Source organism: Macrotis lagotis, chromosome 6 (genome assembly GCF_037893015.1).
Source record: "Macrotis lagotis isolate mMagLag1 chromosome 6, bilby.v1.9.chrom.fasta, whole genome shotgun sequence".
In the NCBI taxonomy this organism is placed as follows: Eukaryota; Metazoa; Chordata; class Mammalia; order Peramelemorphia; family Peramelidae; genus Macrotis; species Macrotis lagotis.
In genome coordinates, this window is record NC_133663.1 from 88,570,942 (window position 1) to 88,591,866 (window position 20,925).

The window sequence follows — 20,925 nt, forward strand, 5'->3', positions numbered from 1 at the left end:
AATTAGGAAGTAGAAAAGAGGGAGCAGATGTGATAAATATAGAGCAAGCAATAATAGGACTTAGAAACTGATTGGATGTTGGTAGTGGGAGAGGGAAATGGAAGTCAAAAATGAACTGGAGGTTTCAAACCTGAGTGACTTGGAAAATAATGATGTAAAAAGAAATGGAATTGTTAGTAGGAAGGACTGATTATGGGGGGAAGATGAATTTCCTTTTGGACATATTGAGTTGAAGGTGGCAATGATATATCCAGCAGAAGATATGCAACAGGCACTTGGTTTTTAAAGTAATTTCTCATGTGTATTTTGAAACATTAATGGGATTCATTTCCTCCATCATCCTCCTTTAAAAAGATAAATGTTCTGAAGCAGAGAACAGAGAGTTGATTAGAGCCACACAAGAAGTCAATCAGAGAAGGGAGGGTTTGTTTTACAGAGAGGAGGTAAAATTATTGGGACTTAAAGACAAAAGGGTCTAAATAAAAAAAAATTCAAGATGTTTGTAGCATTTAGAATTGAATTGATATGCTCTTTAATTTGCAGTTTATGCAAATTAATAGATTATCAAACCTGAGATCAGAAAGACTCATCTTCAAATCTGGCCTCAGATATTTACTAGTTATGGGACTCTGGACAAGTTATTTAACCCTGTTTGCCTCAGTTTCCTCATCAGTAAAAGGAGCTGGAGAAGCAAGTGGCAAACTACTCCAGTATTTTTTGCCAAGAAAACCCCAAATGGGGTCACAAAGTGTTGGACTTGACTAAAATAAATGAACAAGAGAATTCATTAACTTGCATGAAGAATTTTATAGTTGGAAAGGGGCTATCTAGCCTTCCCTGTGCCAGAAAATAAAGGACATAAGATCCCTTTTAGAAGTTACCCAACAAGTAGTTATCCAGGCCTTGCTTTAAAATTTCCAGCGGGGGAACTCACAACATTCCAAGATATCTCATTCCACTTTAAGATAAAATTAAAAGAAAAATTTCCCATATATCAAACCCCAATCCCACTCTCTACAATCTAAGCTCTATGACATAAATAATTCTTTGAAGTACCTGAGGTTCCCAGAATAACCACACTCCACATTTAAAGTCCACTAAGCTCTAACTCACTAGTTCCAACAGTGTGTCAGTTGTCTTGACTTTTGTTATGAGACTCTGATGACATAGAGTGAGGTTGATGACTTTTCTAAGCTCTGCCTCACTTAAATTCAATTCACTCAAAAGTCAAGACAAAATCCTAAGTGATATCATTGGTCCTCTTCAAAAAATGAAGGATGGGGGGTAGCTAGGTGGCATAGTGGATAGAGCACCGGCCCTGGAGTCAGGAGTTCCTGAGTTCAAATCCAGCCTCAGACACTTAATAATAAGAATAATTACCTAGCTGAGTGGCCTTGGGCAAGCCACTTAACCCCATTATCTTGCCAAAAAAAAAATGAAGGATGATCAATAACAGCCATACTTTTTTCTAGTCTTCCAAAGGACACAATTATTTTAATGCAGACACCTAATGAAATAAAAGAATTTTCCTTCATGTATCTGGGTTATACTTTCCCACAAATACACCATCAGTAAAAAAGAGTAGACATAGAGAGAAATAATGCATGGGGGGAGGGTCAGTGTGATCAAATTGCCAGCATGCAGCCCCCTCAAATTAATTTCAGGGCTGCCTTCCAATAAACCACAAAAGGCTTTTTGGGGTCTGGAATGCCATGATTTTCTTCAGGCCTCCTAAGACCTTTGGGTCTTGTCTTACAAATAAATCTGAGCAAGTACAAAAGCTAAGCTAAGAGAAAAATTCATTATTTTCTTCCTGTCCCACATTCCTGCTTTATTATGCATGTGTGGCCACCAATAAGCATCCCAGGTTTTTAGTTGCCTTACTCATATGACAATCCTTAAAATTCTTAGTCAGTGATCATATTTCCATAAATCTTCTTTTCTCCAGGACAAATATCCCTAGTTCTTTCAATCAATCCTCATAAGGCAGGATCATTCAGGTAGCCTCTGGCTCATCTCCAGCTTGTCAAGGTCTTCCCTAAAATATGGTGCCCCAAACTGAACCAGATACCCCAGCTGTGGCCGGACCAGGCAGAATAAAACAAGACTAGAGCTAATCACCTCCCAGATCTTGAAAACTAGATCTCTTAATGCAGACTGATCACATTCCCTTTTTTCTTTTTTTCTTTTTGGCTGAAAAATCACTTTGTTGACTCATATTACCCTTGTGGTACCATAAAACCTGGAATTTTTTCCCAGTTTTTTTGATACTGAGTGTAAGACTACATTTATCCATGTTAAATTTCATCTTATATGATAAAATATGGCATAAAACCCAGAATTTTTTTCAGTTTTTTTTATTCCCAATGTAAGACTATATATATGCATAACTATAAGACTATAGTTATCCATGTTAAACTTCATCTTATAAAATATGGAAAGTATGGGAGGAGTCATATTAAGACAAGCACAGTATTAACCCTGTTGTAGCTATTAATTGGTCCATCAGTTCTGGAAAATTATTTGGAATTAGGTAAGAAAATTCCCTAAGCTGTTTATATAGTACCTATTATATGCTAGACACTGTAATCAGCTTTTAACAAGTATTATCTCATTTGATCCTCACTGTGAGGTAGATTCTGTTATTATTACTATTTTTATTATTTCAATTTTATAGTTGAGGAAACTGACAGAGAGGTTAAATGATGTACCTAAGGCCACACAGCTGGGAAGTATTTGAGTTGAGATTTGAACTCCGGTTCTTCCTGACTCCATGTCCAACTGACCCTTCTATCTTCTGTGCTGGATATATATTTCAAAGAGTTCAGAGAAAAATCCCAGATATATGAAAATATTAAAGTAATCTTGTGAAAGTAAAAAAAATTTAGAACCAAAGTAGGTTTCCATTAATTGGGTGAATGTCTGAAAAACTGTCCTATAAGGTGTTCTGGAGCCAGCTCTAATTGACTTTCAAGAACTATTTTCATTGTGACCATTTAAATCTTAGAAAAATCTCAGGGCTTGATTTATTGTTTTGTTAATTGTTAAGAAAGTATTAATAATACAGATCAAACTTAAAAGTGGATGTATAAATATTTTTTGGGGGGGAAAGAGGACCAGGCTGCGAAACATTACCAGGATAATCTTATTTTACTCTATATAAATTTCTTGAGTTCAGTAGGATCGCAATGGAAAACTCAGGAAATGAAGTTATCAGCAGACTAAAGGTCTGGTGACTATAGATTAATAGTAATAATTATTATAACTGAAATTACATAGTATTTTAGGCAGCAAGGTGGCTCAGGGGATAGAGTGCCCGGTCTGGAGTCAGGAAACCTGAGTTCAAATGTGACCTCAGGCACTTATTAGATGTGTGACCCTGGGCAAGTCACTTAACTAGCTGCTTCAGTTTCTTTATCTGTAAAATGAACTAGAGAAGGAAATGACAGACCACTCTAGTATCCTTATCCAGAAAATCAAATGGGGTCATACAGTTGGACATGATTGAAACAACAATAAATATAGTGCCTTTTCAAGTTTGCTCTGTGTCCATTATCTCATTTGAGCCTCAAAACTTCCTTTGGTGTAATGGAAAAAAATACTATTGCACCTTAAGAAACAATGCATATGAATAATTAAGTGAAACATGGTGAACTGAAATGAAACAAGAAATGAAAATACTCAACCTTAAAAGGTATTTACCTTAATTGCCACAATCTTGGTCCCTTAGAACAAAGAAATTAAATCCTTTCAGTATCATGGTGAGGAACTGCAAATGAGGAGTTTTGTTTATGTTGTCAAAGTAGATGATCAGTTTTGCTAAATTTGTTTTCTCCATTACAAATGAGAGTTCAACAGAGGATGGGAAATGATTGATGTTTTTATAAAGGGCCTCAATAAAAGTTTTTAAAAATCATTTTAAGATTATAGAGACATTTTTATATTGTGATTTTATCATTGAACATGTTAGATATTTCAATTTTCCCTTCTCAGTAAATTTGAGAAACATGTTACCTTTATCATCTGATAAAATTGACCAATAGCCTAGGGCCAAGGACAAATCCTGGTTCTTCCACTTACTTAAGAGTTCCTTCTGAGATACCATTTATGACTGATTTTTGGATCCAGTCATTCAAACCAATTTCAAGATCATTTCATAGTACTTTTATCTAGCTTTCATGATGTCTTCTTGCCTACTTTATGGGCATAAGAACAATTTTTTTTAGGTTTTTGTAAGGCAAACGGGGTTAAGTGGCTTGCCCAAGGCCACACAGCTAGGTAATTATTAAGTGTCTGAGACCGGATTTGAACCCAGGTACTCCTGACTCCAGGGCCGGTGCTTTATCCACTAACCCACCTAGCCGCCCCTGCATAAGAACAATTTTGTCTAATTTTTCCAATGCTGGTATAGCTATAGTATTGACCTACCCCACTCTAAAAAGGAAATGAGGCTAGTAAGATCTGTTTTTGATGCTACCTAACTCCTAGAATCACTACTTCATTTTCTGGAAATTTATTAAACCATTCCTTTAATAATATAGTCTAAAATTTTGCTATTAATTGAAGCAAAGAATTTACTAGCTTATATTATGTAGTTTTGAATCTTTTTCCAATTCAGAAAATTGGAACATTTGCCTTTGACTCTGTATCATCTCTCTGTCTATATCACCTCTATCTGTATCACTTTATCTTCTATCCATAATTTATTAATGATCATTGACTCAATAGTTATACCAGATTTTTCCATCCATGGGATACAGTTCTTTTGGTTCTGGTAACATAAACTCACTAAAGATAACTAGATGCTGTTTTATTATCTCCTTACTTATCTCAGGTTTTCTCTCCTTAACACCTATTCTTTTTGGTTCTGTCCTTTCCGGTCCAAAGCTGTCAGAGAAAGTGTAAAACTAATTAAGATTTAAGTAGCTCTGTGTTCTTCCAATCATACATTATCACAATCTCTTCCATCCCAACCAGCAGTCCCTGTTCTTCTTTGATCCTGATTTTGTCCATGATATAGTTTGTTTTTTTTTTTAATCTAACACTATTTGTTTGACATTTATTACCAACCTCAGCTTACTCTGGGCTTCAGAGCTCTTGAGTCTTACCAAACTACTTAACCTGTTCTTCCTACTTTCTACTGTAGTAGTATAGTAGTAATATAATTTAGTGGTTGTAGTAATGGTAGTAAGTAGTTGTATGTATTAGTGGGTAGTAGTGGTGGTGGTGGTGGTAGTAAGTGGTGTTAGTGGTAGTGGTGGTAGTATTTGGTCATTCTGTCTGACTCTTCATGACCCTATGGGCATAACTCATAGTGGGTTTTTTTTTTGGCAAAGTATTAGAATGATTTGCCATTTTTTTCACTAGTGTGTTCTCATTTTACAAATGAAGAACTGAGGCAAATAAAGGTTAAATGATATTTTCAGGGTCACAGGATGAATAAGTATCTGAACCTGGATGTTATCTCAGGTCTCCACGACTCCCAGGTCCAGTACTCTATCCACTGTGGTACCTAGCTGCCCCAATGATAATAATAATAATAATAATAATAATACTGACATTTATGTTCTGGGCATTGTGCTTAGTTATTACCTGTTATTATCCTCATTTTACAAATGAGTAAATTAGATATTTTTTTCAAACCGAAGCTGGTTAATGAGTTCTCTGTGTAACCACATCAATCTATTTAACAATTATTTTTTTCTATCTGGAATTATTTTTTTTCTTCCCCCACCCCATAATATGTATCTGGTTCAGCTTTGAGCTTCCTTACAACTTCTATCTGTAGACCTTCCCCTCTCTTAAGACACAGACTTTTTGTTCATGGGAATCTTATTTATCCTTTCTCTGAACTCTTTGAAATTTGCTTTCCAAAAATCTAGGGTGTGGTTCAGACTATTCCTGGCTTTCTATTCCATTTCTATTATGAATGTTAAGACAGAGCAATTACTTCCCCAAAAGGTTCCCATAATTTCTGCTATAGCAGCCATTTCTTCCTTGGTAAGAATAAAATCTGCAGCATGGTCTCCCTCTGCCCTTTAACTGAAATTCTTAACCTCCTCTCTAAAATATCTCTTTACCTTATTAGAACAAACAGGAGAAAAACTAGAATACAGAAGGGAAGCTAGAAAGTAGTTTCTGAAACAGAGAAGTAAACAATGACAGGAGAAGATATTGGCTGTGGATTCGATTCAGATTGCTCAAACCTGCTATTGTGTTTGCCAATCAACTTTTGGCTCCTAGTTTCTACTGAAATGACTAATTAGTGTTCACAGAGCAGCCCATTATCCAAACTCCTACACCACGTGCTCTGTTTAACAGCTGGCCTGTATGGACCTGTTGGTCTTCCTCAATGCTAGGTGTAATGAATGGCTCCCAGGGTCCTGATGACTTGGGAGGTGCCCAGTCTCAGTGACTCTCTTGACCACAATAGCCAAGTGCTCAAGGCTTGAAAACCAATCCTCCCTGGCACCTGAACCAATGTTGACTTTAGAAAGATGCGGCAACTGACAGGGCTTAAAGACTTGCTAGGGCTCATGTTCCCACTGAAGAATCAGAGGCATGGCTATTACCTGAGTTCTTAAGAAAAAAAAAGACAACAGGAAGCTAGCCAACTTCTTGTTTCTGAATCACTAAGTAAATGGCTAATCTAGGATGGAAGAATGGCTGTCAAAATGATATAATGGAAAGACTTCTAGATTGAGAGTCAGGAGAACTGGGTTTGAATCCTTCCCTTGACAACTGATTTCTTGTATGACATTGAGAATTTCTCTAGTTGTAAAATAAAGGGGTATGAGTATGGCAGCTCATGCTTATTGTGATCCCTGTTACTGCTGAAGTGACTGAGACTGGCATTGGATTGGACTATCAGTCTATATTCAGTATTGATAAACTAGGGAGGGAGCCCGAGTCAGTTAGAGATCCCTGGAACCAGGCTATGAGGAGCCCCTGCACTTTTAGTCTGTGTAACATTGGGAGACACTCTCAGTCTTTTAAAAAAAATGAGGATGGACTAAGTAGATAGTAATATTTAATAGCTAGTGTTTTAAATGTTTTACAAATATTATTTAATTTTAATCTCATGGTAACCTGGGGAGGTAGGTGCTATTATTACACCTCTTTTACAGATGAAGAAACTGAGGCAAATAGCAATTAGTGACTTGCCCAAGGTCACTCAGCTAGTAAGAGTCTGAGGTCAGGTTTGAACTCAGATTTTCTGGATTCTATGTTTAGTGCTCTAGCCATTTATGCCTGACTCTTAGAAGTTCTCTGAGATTCCTTCCAAATTTGATTCCTCTAATCTTTGACTCTTGTGATATAGAATTTGCCAAATTATATCAGGAAGATGATTAGGTAGCATTTAAGGTTTGTAAAGTGCTTTCTATACATTATCTCATTTGGTCCTCTCCATAATGCTAAGATATATATATATATATATATATATATATATATATATATATATATATATACATATATACACACACACACACACACACACACATATATATATATATATACTACAGATGGGGAAACTGAGGCTGAGATTGATGACATGAGTTAGTGTCTGAGGCAAGATTCAGACTTGGTACTTCCTGATTTTAAGTCCATCATTCTTTTTACTATACCTTACTGACTCTACATTTCTCAAGTTGAAAAATGGTTGAAGGATATGAATAGTCAGTTCTGAAGAGAAGAAACCCAGGCTATCTCTAATAACATAAAAAATGACTACTCCTGTTAGAGAAATACAAATTAGTTCAATTTCGAGTTGCCCCTTCACACTATAAGATCAACAAAGATGACAAAAAAAGAAAATGACAAATATTTGAGGGGATGAGCTATGGTTAAACTTTTGGTGGAACCTAGAAAAAGACACAACCACTCTGGAAAGCAATTGGGAATTATGCACAAAAGGTTATTAAACAGTGTATGGCCAGTGACCCAGGTTTACTTCTATTAGGCAAAGGAGATCAAAGAAAGAAGAAAAGGTCCCACATATAAAAAATATTTATTGTTGTCTTTTTATGGTGGCTAAGAATTGGAAATTGAGGGGATGCCCATAAGTTGGGAAATGGCTGAAGAAGTTGTGGTATTTGATTGTGATGGAATACTGTTGTTCTGTAAGAAATGTTAAGCAGGATGAATTCAGAAAAACATGGAAAGATTTACATGAACTGATGCGAAGTGAACAGAACCAGGAGAACATTGTACACAGTAACAGCATTATTGTATAATGAATAACTTTGAATGACTTGACTATACTCAGAAATACAATGCCCCAAGACAATCCCAAAGAATGCATGATGAAAAAAACTATCAGCTTCCAGAGAAAGATCTGATAGTCTGAATACAGATTCAAGCATACTATTCTCTCTCTCTCTCTCTCTCTCTCTCTCTCTCTCTCTCTCTCTCTCTCTCTCTCTCTCTCTCTTTCTCTCTCCCTCCCCCTCTCCCCCTCCCTCCCTCTGTCTCTTTCTCTGTGATCTAGTTTTCTTCCACAAAATGACTAATATGGAAATATATTTTATATAATTGTGCATATATACCTATATCAGATTGATTACAATCTCAAGGAGGAAGGAGATCAAAATAAGAAAAAAACCCAAATGTTACAAATTGTTTTTATATGTAGTAAAGGATAAAAAAAATTATTTAAAAAATAAAATGCTATGATCCCTAAAAAAAAGAAATGACTGCATAAATTGTGGTATCTGAATACGATGGAATCCTGTTGTGCTATAAGAAATGAGGGAATGGATGATTTCAGAGACTTGGAAAGACTTGTAGGGATTGACACAATTGAAGCAAGTGGAATATGGAGATCAATTTACAAAATAACATCAACTATATAAAACGAACAGTTTGAAGACGTTTTTAAAATGAGGATGAATGAAATGAGCAGAACTGAAGAGAACAGTTTGTACAGTAACAGTAAGATTGTAAAGACAAGAACACTGATTGTATTTCTGAAGATCAGTGATGGGAGATGCTATCTTGCTGACATATCTCCTGATATGGAGGTGATGAACTTAGGATCCAGAATGAGACATACACACTCAGTCACACACACACACACACACACACACACACACACACACATGCATTCTTAAACATTGCCAGTGAGAAAATTTATTTTGCCCCACTATGAATGTTTGTAAAAAGGAATTTGTTTTTCTTTTTTTTCTTAATGGGATGTGAGGGGTAAGAAATAGATAAAATAGATTTCTATTAATTTAAAAACCTTTGGAACAAAAAATCAAAGTTTCCCTTATTTTTCAAGTATATACTTCCATGCAGTCATATTTCAAGACTTCTATGTTATGGGTACAGCTGTTTGGCACTATCAACCTCTCTAGGACTGGTGCTGTTAAAACTAGTGTGTGCCCAATAAAGACCAGCCTTAAAATTGTCCATCTAATAAAATAAAATAAAATTGCCTTATTTGAGGTGGTTACACCTGTAGAGATCAGGTAAAGGAGTATGAAGGGGAAGAGGTATGAGTGAGATCTCTTGTTTGTGTAAGCTGTTGAAAGTAAGCAAGTTAGTAATTCTCAGAAAGCATCATTTGGTATTAGCCATGTTTCCTGCCAAAGCCATAACTTTCTGTATATACCACCATTATCTCTTTCCAAATAGTCTAATTCTCCCCACAGTTAATGTGGTTTATTTTTAGGAGTCTGAAAGATATTCTTTACCCTATGTGTGATAACTTCCCAAAGAAAAGACACCCTCTCTCCCATTTTTTTTTGCTAGAATGCATTCTAAGAAACTATCATGATAAGAAAATCTGAATTCAAATTTTACCTCAGATACTTATTAACTGTGGGACCCTGGGCAAGTCATTTAACTGCTGTTTGCTTCATCTATCAAAGAGGAATGATAATAGTAATTACCTCCCAGAGTTGTTAATGAGGATAAAATCAAATATCTGTAAAGCTCTTCATAAACTTTGAACAACTTTATAAAGGCTAGCTGAATGTGAGGAGGACCTTTGTGGACTAGCTGTAGAGATAAGCACTAGATGAGAGTCAGTCCTGGCTGAATAACTGGAACTAAAAAGTAGACACCCAATGTTAACCTGGAAGGAGGATTGCAATGGAATGTCCTGTAAATTTGTGCTTGATCCTATGATATTTAAGATTTTTTTTTATCAATGATTTGGATAAAGGTATAGCTAGCACACTTACTGAATTTGTAGAAGTCACAAAGGAAGGATAACCAATCCATTGGATGCCAATCAGCATTTGAAAAAAAATCTGGCTACTAGAAACATTGAATTGAATCAAATAAGATGAAAGTTAGTTAATAAAGATAAATATAAAATCCTATACTCAGATTCAAAAAATCAATTTTATAAGTAGAAGATAGGTGAAATATTGCCCTAAAGTGGTTCTGACAAAAGATCTTGGGAAAAATCTCAACATGGTCAATACTATGATATAGCAGCCAACAAAAACTTTTATGATCTTATGTTGTATTGAGAGGGATAGTTTTTTAGAAATAAGGAAGTGATAGTCTTCCTGTATTCTTCTTGGGTTAGACCACATTTAGATATTATATTCAGGTCTGAATACCACATTTAAAGAAGAACATTGTTAAACTTCATAGCATCCAGAGGAGGGTAAATAAGATAGTGATGGTATTTGAGATCATGGCATATGAGAATGAGTTGAAGGAAATGAGGATGATTAGCCAGGAAAAGAGAAACCTTGGGGGGAAGAAGGGGATATTATAGGATAACTATGTTCAGGTATTTGATGGGTTTAGAATTATTCTGTTTGACCATAAGGGCAGAACTCGAAAATAATTGGTAGAAATTGCAAAGAGGCAAATTTGACTTCCTATAAGGTGAAAGCTTCAATGAATACTTAGAACTGCTAAAAAATGGAATGAGCTGCTTCTAAAGGTAGTAGATGAGGTCTTCAAGAAAAGGCTGAATGATAACTTGTCAGAATTGTTCTAGAAGGAATTCTTTTAAAATGATTGTTGTTATGACTAATAAGGAAATATGTTTAACATAGCTGTACTTGTATAACCTTTATCAGATTACTTTCCAGGGGAGAGGGAAGGGAAGGAAAGGGAAGGAGGGAGAAAAATGTGAAACTCAAAAATCTTAAAAAAAATTAAAATTGAAAACTATCTTTACATGTAATTGGAAAAAATAAAAATCACATAAAAATAATTGTTAACATTCATATTATGCTTTAAGACTTGCAAGATACTTTACATAAATCATCTTATCCTCACAACATTCCTTTGAGATAGTTGCTATTATTATCTCTGCTTTACTGATGAGAAAACTGAACTGGAGTTAGTTAAGTGACTTGCCCAGGATCCTCTAGACACTGCCTGAGTAGGATTCAGACTCTGGTACTACTACCCAAACTGCTACTTTTCTCAACTTGTTGTTCCCAAAATAAACAGGTTAACAAAATTTTTAAGAACTGACTTTGGTGAAGAGAGCACACAGTAGATGTGATGATGTAAATTAGGAAAAGCAGGGCAAGTCCTGTCAGAGTAATGAGACAGAACAGAAAAGGGACAACATTATTAGTATTGAAGCTTAAATAATTTGCAGTAAATCACTTTTTTTGCTGTTATGGTTAAAAATAGGGTATTTGGATTACATGGATAGTCTGGTTTAGTGAAATCAGAATTTATGTAGCACACCAATATCACTGGATTGCTTGTTTCCCAAGTATTACAATACAATAAAATACATGATACTGAAATCAGGTACTGATCATAATTTAATCTCTTTGATGATTCATAAGGCACATTTAGGATTCTATAGTGCCTCAGGTGCTTTCTTTTGTGAGTTATCAAAAGACAGTACTGAGAAAAAATTCTGATTAATTTAAATTTTCAGGTTGCTCTTGTTCTGGACTACAGAATGGAATAAGGGAAGGGAATAAACCTTCAAAGAGTGCCAACTATAAGCCAAACACAGTACAAAATGCTTTTTACAAATATTATTTCATATGATCTTCACTGAAACCCTGAGAAGTAGGTGCTATTATTCCCATTTTATGACTGAAGAAACTAAGGCAAATTAAGATGAAGAAATTTGTCCAGGGACACAGATATCAGAGGAGGTAAACCAGGTGGCACAGTGGGTAGAGTTCTAAGTAGTCAGAAAGGTTCCCGTTCAAATCTAGCCTTAGATACTTACTAGCTATGTGACCTGGGCAAGTCACTTAACCCTGTTTACATTAATTTTCTCATCTGTAAAATGAGCTGGTAAAGGAAATAGCAAACCACTCCAGTATCTTTGCCAAGGAAACCCAAAATAGGAGTCAAAGAGTAGGATACAACTGGAAAAAAAGACAAAATAAATGACTTCCTAACTCTAGACCCATTACTCTATCTACTGTTCCATCAGCCACCCACAATATAGTAAAGCTAAGGTCCAAGAAAATGGTGCTCCCTTTAGGAACATTTGAAAAGGGTCGCTTATGTTTGGGAAAAACAGTCAACAAAATGACATTGCTGTTATTTCCTTAAAAGCCCAAGAACTTTGACATCTTACTTCATCAAGAAATTGTATCATAAAAAAATCTAGAGGTAGGTGTGCGTTGAACCACCAAACTCAGACATATTGCCACATCTATTTTAGTAGATCCATATATAGAACCTGAGATGATGTAGGATGTTTTAAAATTTTAATTGCCACCTATTTGAAACAACCTCATTTCCCACAGGTTTGAGTGGAGACTAAGTTATGTAGGTCTTCCTAATTAGTAGTTATCTTCATAGATTTTTCTCTTAGCCCCACTATATACTGAGCTGACATTTCCTGCTGCCCCATTATTTTGATTTTAGATGCTTTTAACTGCTGATCTTCAATTTGGGGTCAAAGAAATAATAACACACAAGCATTGTTTGAGAGACAATCAGTTTTTTAAAATCATCTGTGGGCTTTCCAGTTTCCATTAGTATCATACCTCACTTGCCTTTCTCTTGGCTCACCCTAATCAAATGGTCCCATTTCATAGCCCTCTACTATTCTTATTTCTTCTATTCCTTAATGTTGTTATTATTTACTTTGTGTCTACCTTCCCAATGAAGTACAAAATCGTTATAAGCAGCAAACGTGGTGAAACAATTTTTTAAATGGAATGCCTGATATCACTTCTCTTAGCCAAAAACACCTTTACATTCCTCAGATGTTAGAATTTGTATTGATGGAGAATATCACAAGCAGAGCCATGACCAGCAGTTTTTGTGCCTCAGGTAAAGTGGCATGAAACCCTCAATTCAGTTGGCTGGGAGAGGAGGTGGAAACTCCAGAATACTGCAAGTCTGCTGAGGTGGACAAAATGTGAGAAGGAGGGGGAATGCCAAGCTAGGGGAAAGCTCACCTGTGTGGCTGCTAGGAAGGGAGCAGGGCCACCTGGTAGTTTCCCCATTTTAACTAATTATCTTTGCTGAATTCTGTTGTTTCTACCTTTTGGACTGCAAGTACTATTGGCACGCTTTAAATTTGAGGACCCTGGTTCAAAACTCCATTTGCTCATCCCTAGTTATAGTTCTGGTCAAAAGTTTCAAGTCTTTACCTGTAGATTAATTTAAATATTCCCTTCATGTATTCATATCTTTATCTGGAGGATACACATGCCTCTTTATATTCAGGCTCTCTCTCTCTATATATATACAAGCAAAATTCCTATGTAGGAATATCATAGATTTACTGTTGTGCATAAATGTGTATGACAGATGTTTTATGTAAAATAATGCTTATGGATCTCTTAATGGGTTGGATTTCACCAGCATGGTTACTGTGTAGTTTATCAAAACTGAATAGAATAGAATTATAAATTGTGTTTTGATCCAAGATAGCACAGTTTGTGCCTGTTTTACCCTCATCATTTTGCTGCCAATTATCCTCAGTTATGGATTAAGCTTGTGATTGGAATAGTTGAGGTAAAGCTTTCAGGGAAGGGAATCTTTTTGTTTGTTCTTCATTCTAGAAAAGACTATGACATCAGGGAGGTGATTTCATGACATGCAAATGAGTTAAATTTAAATGAGGGGGTGCTGTGCAACCACCAGTCTCATTTTCTTGTCTGGGGTCCTCTGGGTCCAGTGGCAAGATATGGATCAGGAGATGGCCCTGGATACAGTGGGAGACCATGACTTTTTAAAGCTAGGTTTTTCCAAGGTCACTGTTTGACCAAGGCAATTCCCATTCAGACATTAAGGCTAAGTAAAAGAGAGAAGAAGCAAAGAAGCCAAGAATGACTACTTCCAAAAGAGAAAAAAAAATATTAGGAAAGTTAAGACCCTAAGGATATCTTAGTGATCAAGGCAAGTAGAAAAGAAAAAGAAAAGAAGCAAGAAGCCTCTTTTGCAGAGTCCAAAAAAAATAATCTGGGTAAGGGAATCAGGACAAAGTTGGGTAATCTCTAACAAGCAGGTCAGATCAATTCATGGGATGTGAAGCTATCTGTCAGAATTTTTGAGAGTGAGTCATGGCTTACCTGTTCCTACCTTTCTAAGGTCTGAGAGGCCAAATGGCTTCTCATAAGTCTCCCTGGGAAAATATTGAATCACATAGAATGTTAATACCTGGAAAGAGTTTTAGAAATTGCCTAATCTAGTTCTGCACCCAATTCAGAAACACCTCCCACAAGTATCTCTGACAGCTGATCATCCAGCCTTCATTTGAATACCTACAGGGATGGGGAGAGAATCCATGAAGTAGTCTATTCCATCATTGGACAACTCTGTTAATTCTTTCTTAGGCTGATTGAAAAGCTGCCTTCCTGTAGCTTCCATTTATGGGTCATATTTCTGACCTTTGAAGCAAAACAGAAGGTAGGAGTCTAACCCTGACTGTGAGGAGGGGAAACGTATGAGATGGGGAGTATAACAGGTAAAGGGGAAGGTGTGGAGTATAAAAAGGAAGGATTTAATATGCAAAAAAATATAGTCATCAGAATAGTCTAGATAATCCACTTCCTTCTAGTTCTAAGATTCTATTATTGAACATAGTTAGCATCATGCTTTATTTTTGAAGTGATTTGACCTATAACCATTTGACTCTCAAGACATCTCTGCAGTATCTGCCAAGAGGGTCAATAGCATCTGCATTTTATAAATAATCATGCCTTAAGGTTTACAAAGAGTGATGCCTGCAATATCTTATTTGATCCTTAAAGCAACCCAGTGAGATAAGGTTCCTTCTATCATAGTTGGAAGGAACCTCAGAAACCATCTTGTCCAACTCCCTCATTTTTTTTATTTTGGAAATTGAGACCTAAGGAGTTTAAACAACTTGCCTAAGGTGGCAAAGATAGTAGGTGTTAAGAGGTGCGATGTGAACCAAGTATTTACTCTTTCGACTGTAACATGGAAGTACCAGTGTTAGTACCCCTGTTTTATAGCAAACTAAGACTCAAAGAGTGATTTGTCCAAGGTCATCTGGCCAACAAGTGACAAAGCTTCTATTCAAGTGTAGGTCTTTTGACTTCATGTTCAATGTTTTCTTTCCATCATACTCAAAATGAATAAATGAGTTGCCTGGGGTCCATAGGAAGTTACCATCAGAACTAGGATGATAGCTGGGAACTGCCAATTCTTTTTCCAGCACGCCTGTTTGTACTCACCCCCTCACTCTCAAATGCTAATATGGCAGCCATCAGGTCTTGGAGTGTGTGTAGAGCAAAACTGGATTTCTTCCTTCTGCAACTAAAGGGACAGGAATCTTTTTTTCTTTGTTTTTGTTTCCATGTTGGCTCAGCAAAGTCTTCTGAGTAAAGAATTAAGATCCCCTTCCTGGTACTATAAGTTTTAGGAAGGGATCCCCCCGTAGTTTGTGCTCCATCTTGGGATCTGCCGATTAGAGCTTTGTCTTGGCATATCCAGTTCAAATAATCCTATAAAGAAAAGCAAAGACCACCAGGACACAGGCACTTTAAACAACCACCTTGGACAACCTCACAAAGAGCATAAATTTACATAATATTTAACATTTTTCTGACATTGATTTTTTTTTCCTGTTAGCTCTACCAAACATCAGACATGTCAATGTAATCTATATAATCAAAGTTGCTCCTTATTTGTAACAATATAATGAACACCATCACAACTGAAATCTCTTTATGATACAAGATTTTCCAAGACCCCTCTAGTGCCTCATTTATCTTCTAGTGGCATCTGATTCAACAAAATTCCAGTCCAGCAAGGAATCTGGCCACTTTCCCATTCCCATCTTTAATTGGTTTTTGTAAAATGTTACCTATATTAAATGTTTGCTATGAGACAAGAGTCCCAGAATATTAAGGAGAATGTCATAAATTGTTGTGCAGGTAAACTCCCCTCTAGTCAAAGTAGAATACCCTGTTCTGAAAACTCAATCTATCAACATCCTTGTAAGTTTCCTATGTGGAAATTCTGGTCTTGGACCAAATTCCCTTAATTTCCGGTTATTCTAGCCTAGCCACACTAACTTGACAGCAGCAGATGAGGAGGTTGGGGTGGATGGATGGGGGAACCCTCCTACTCTCATTCTAGCTGGCAAAGTGAATAACCTCACAGCCTTTCCTAAAGCTCAAGGAACAACCACATCCACAGGAACATGTCAGACCACCACACCAGCAATCATGAAGACCAAAAGGACAGCCTGTTCTCCCCCCTCTCCCCAAATGTACTAGGCTATCAGCTGCAGGACTGACCTCTGGTTCCAAATAGATCTCCAACCTCTTCTGTTTGCTCTGGACCACCTGCCCATTTCCACGGCTCAGGAGGGAGAGAGAGTGAATGTGTTTCATTGCCGGCCTTTTCTTTTTAGAAGCCATTTATCTTGCTCTGGAAGGCTAAAAACAGCTTAAACCTTAAGGTTTCGTTTGGTCAGCGGTGAGCCCCAGAACTTAACATACTGGGCCTTTTATTAGATGCATTTTTCCTCTCCTATGGCAGCTTCTTAATGACAACCTGCTCCACAATTTATACAGTGTGGGTCTTTGTCAGAAAAAAGAACCAGTCCCAAACCTTTCATCCCTCCCAACAGATTCTCTTCCTCTCCTGCCTCCTAGGAGGACTTGTTGATGTTCTGTCCTGGTTGCTTTGCTACGGATTCCGGGCATCCAGAGATTCTTGAAACACCACCATCCTTCTCTTTGTGCTCAGAGGTTGTTTCCTGGTTGCCATGGCAGCAAAGGGAAATTAAGTCCCTTAAATCAGCCTGGGAAAGCAAAATAGTAACCGAGAGCTCCCTCAAGGGAGAGCAAGGACGCTGAATGGGCCGGGCTCCAATTTCAAACCCTAACAGGGGTGATCCTTCTCTTCTTATGGAGCTCATCTTACATTTACAGACCCACCCAAATCCCAGCATGTGAGTGTGCTGCTCTCAACTAACGATTAACTGACTCATAACAATTTTACACGGGTCACCTAGTTCAAACCCCTCCCCTTTCATGTCTCTCTAGGTTGGACTCTGGTATCCAGAGTCTGGACTCATGGTGTCATTTTCATTTGTTGCTGTTTCATAGGATGGGATGTTTTGTGTGTGTGTGTGTGTGTGTGTGTGTGGCATGCATGGTGAGGGTAGGGGGAACTATATAGGTTTGTTAAATTCCTTTGCAAACATGTTCAGATCCCTACAAACTTAAGGTCTTTCTTTTAGGGGCAAGGTTGTTAACGGACTTGTGATTGATGCTGCTTGGTTTGCTTCAATTCTTTGGAAAGAGAAAAAAAGAAAAGACAAAAGTCACTTGGGTGAAGTGTGATCCCTGGACTTGAACCCACCCATACCTCTCATCCATAAGTGGTCTTTCCCCATCTTTCTTATAGGCATGCCCCCCTGCAGACTTTTACAAAGATGTACAACAGGCAACAGTCCTGTTTATTTTCAAGCTCATTTTAAACGGAGCTTTTCACAGAAGGCAGTCTTGATGGGCTTTATACAAACAACAGTAGGTAGCAGACAAAACAAATGAGGCCTCAGTAGAGGCCCATCTAGCTTCCTGAGTAGACAGAACTAGTGTAGTTCTTAGTGCCGAGTTATTAGGAAACATTAGCAAAAATTAACTTTCCTGGGCTTCATTTTCTTTATCTGGAAAATGAAAAGTGAGCTCTAGAGGATCCCCCCCACTCCCTTTTCTATGCTCTTATATTTCATATTTTTATGCTTTATAGAAGAGAATTGAATTAGATGTAAAAGCAATGAAAAAGCCAAAGGACAAGGAAAAAAGATCCAGGAAAAAAGAAATCTTGCTGCTGACAGATAAATATTATCAAGAACCTACTGATGTTCTAAATACAGGATTAAGTATCTTGTTCAACGTCACAAAGATAATGAATAACAAGAGACATGATTTGAACCTAGTTTTTCTGATTCCAAAGCCCAAATGACTTATTTACTGTATCACCTGGCTGCTTTCAATAAACTTGGCTCTTTTATTTTTCCTTTTGTTCTAGCTCACAATGTCTAGTTCTTGTTAAACTTATTTGTATGGTAAACCAAAGAAGAATCTGGGGATATCTAACACTAAATTAGATAGTTATCTGATTCACAGGAATATGATCATTGTCTTAGATACAGGAAAACTTAACCTGAGGAGACATTCTGCCTTGATTTTTGCTGTTTATAGTTAATTATGTTAAAAGAACTATTTGTCCTGATGAGGCTTAGCTACCTGGAACTTAGGTAGCTAGAGAGATAGTGGGTCAGGGGTCCTAAAAGATGAAACTCAAAAGCTGATAACAAGAGTAATGACCAAAAGAGATGATAAGCCTAGCTTCCACTATGAGAACATCAGATCAATGACCAACAGAGACACCAGGCTCAGTGCAATGATGGTCCTATGGTTTTAGAGGCATGAGGTGATTCTCCACATTTATCTTTGGTCATTTGTGTTCTTTGCCCTAGTCCATTTGTGTGTGCTCTATAGGGTCATATTTCATACATGATCCCTATAAGTGTTCATTCTTCCCACTGAGGATGTGTATATTTTTGTGGAAAAGTGCCCCAGGTTCATTTGTTATGGGAGGAAGATGGTCTATTGATACTTTAAAAAAAATTATTTTACTGTTTTTATTAAATGATTTGTTATTGAATTAGTTTTGACCACTGGCTATTAAAAAGGAAAAGTAAACATATTGGTGGGGGTTGGTAAACTGTGGATTCTTGACTGGTTGAATTCCCCTAGAATACCTTGAACCTTCTGTAGTCATCCTAGAGGACCCCATGTGTTACAAGAAGAGAAAAAAATAAAGAAAAGGAAAGAAGATGGAAAGCTGAAAAGGCAATATTTAGACTCAAACAAGTCTTAAGTCTATGAAAAAACAAGATAAGTGATCAAAGATCATAGATTAAGAGGTGGAAGGGACCGAAGGTATCCTTGGGCTCAACTTACTCATGGTATAGATGAGGAAACTGAGCCTCAGGGAGGATGACTTGTCTGAAGTCACATAGATGGTAAGTATCTGACTGAGGGAGTATTTGAATCCAAATCCAAAGGACTCAGTAGTCAGTAGTTCAACAAAAAAAGTTTCCAGTCATAGTGTTAAGTATTGGGCAATGAAGAAAGTAAAAAAACCACACAGTCCTTGCTCTCGAAGAACTCATAGTGCAATGGAGCAGACAATATAGTAAACAACTGTGTACAAATAAGATATATGCAGTATAAATTGAAGATGATCATCAGAAGGAAGGGACTAGAATTATAGGGGTCTGGGAAAGGCACTTTTTGAAGGTGGGATTTTAGTAAGAACTGAAGATAGGGGAAACCAGGAGGCAGAAATAAAGAGGAAGAGAATTCCAGGAAGGGGGAAACAACCTCTGAAATTATATAGTTGGAAGAGAAACTTGTATTCGAGGAATATCAAGGAGACCAGGGTCGCTGTATCTCAAGGGTACAGTGTTCTATCCATTATACCACAAAATCTCACTCTACTTAATTCAAAATTAAGTGACACTATCTCACTGAAAAGTGCTATGGCTATTGTGATCCATGTCATGGTCTGACCCATTTTTATTCTTTTTCTTTCTTTCTTTTTTCTTTCTTTTCTTCCAAATTGAGTATGATGAGAGAGAAATCATATCCTTAAGGAAGAAACAAAAAGTATACAAGATAAGATCAGACAATAAGATAACTTTTTTCCCCCTAAATTAAAGGGAATAGTCCTTGAAATTTGTTCAAACTCCACAGTTCTTTCTCTGGATATAGATGGTATTCTCCATTGCAGCAACCCAAAATTGTCCCTGATTGTTGCACTGATGGAGCGAGCAAGTCCTTCAAGGTTGAACATCACCCCCATGTTGCTGTTAGGGTATACAGTGTTTTTCTGGTTCTGCTCATCTCACTCAGCATCAATTTGTGCAAATCCCCCCAGGTTTCCCTGAATTCCTGTCCCTCTTGGTTTCTAATAGAACAATAGTGTTCCATAACATACATATACCACAGTTTGCTAAGCCATTCCCCAATTGAAGGACATTTACTTGATTTCCAATTCTTTGCCACCACAAGCAGGGCTGCTATGAATATTTTTGTACAAGTGATGTTTTTGACCTTTTTTTTTCCATCATCTCTTTAGGGTATAGACCCAGTAGTGGTATTGCTGGATCAAAGGGTATGCTCATTGTTGTTGCCCTTTAGGCATAGTTCCAGATTTCTCTCTAGAAAGGCTGGATGAGTTCACAGCTCCACCAACAGTGTAATAGTGTCCCAGATTTCCCACAACTCTTCCAACAATGATCATTATCCTTTCTGGTCATATTGGCCAGTCTGAGAGGTGTGAGGTGGTACCTCAGAGAAGCTTTAATTTGCATTTCTTTAATAATGATTTAGAGCAATTTTTCATATGGCTATGGATTGCTTTGATCTCCTCATCTGTAAATTGCCTTTTCATATCCTTTGACCATTTGTCAATTGGGGAATGGCTTTTTTTTAAAAAATATGACACAGTTCTCTATATTTTAGA

The 20,925-nt window shown here is 37.0% G+C and overlaps 1 protein-coding gene across 1 annotated transcript in view; it reads right to left on the bottom strand.

Annotated features, from left to right (window-relative positions):
- KIAA2012 (KIAA2012 ortholog) overlaps positions 1-17,078 on the bottom strand; it is a 149,245-nt gene extending 132,167 nt beyond the window's left edge. The window contains 2 exon segments of the mRNA XM_074191630.1: positions 15,609-15,878; positions 16,677-17,078. Of these exon segments, the coding sequence (XP_074047731.1) occupies positions 15,609-15,878; positions 16,677-16,799 (393 nt within the window). The 5' untranslated portion in view covers positions 16,800-17,078.
- Positions 17,079-20,925: the final 3,847 nt, after the last annotated feature.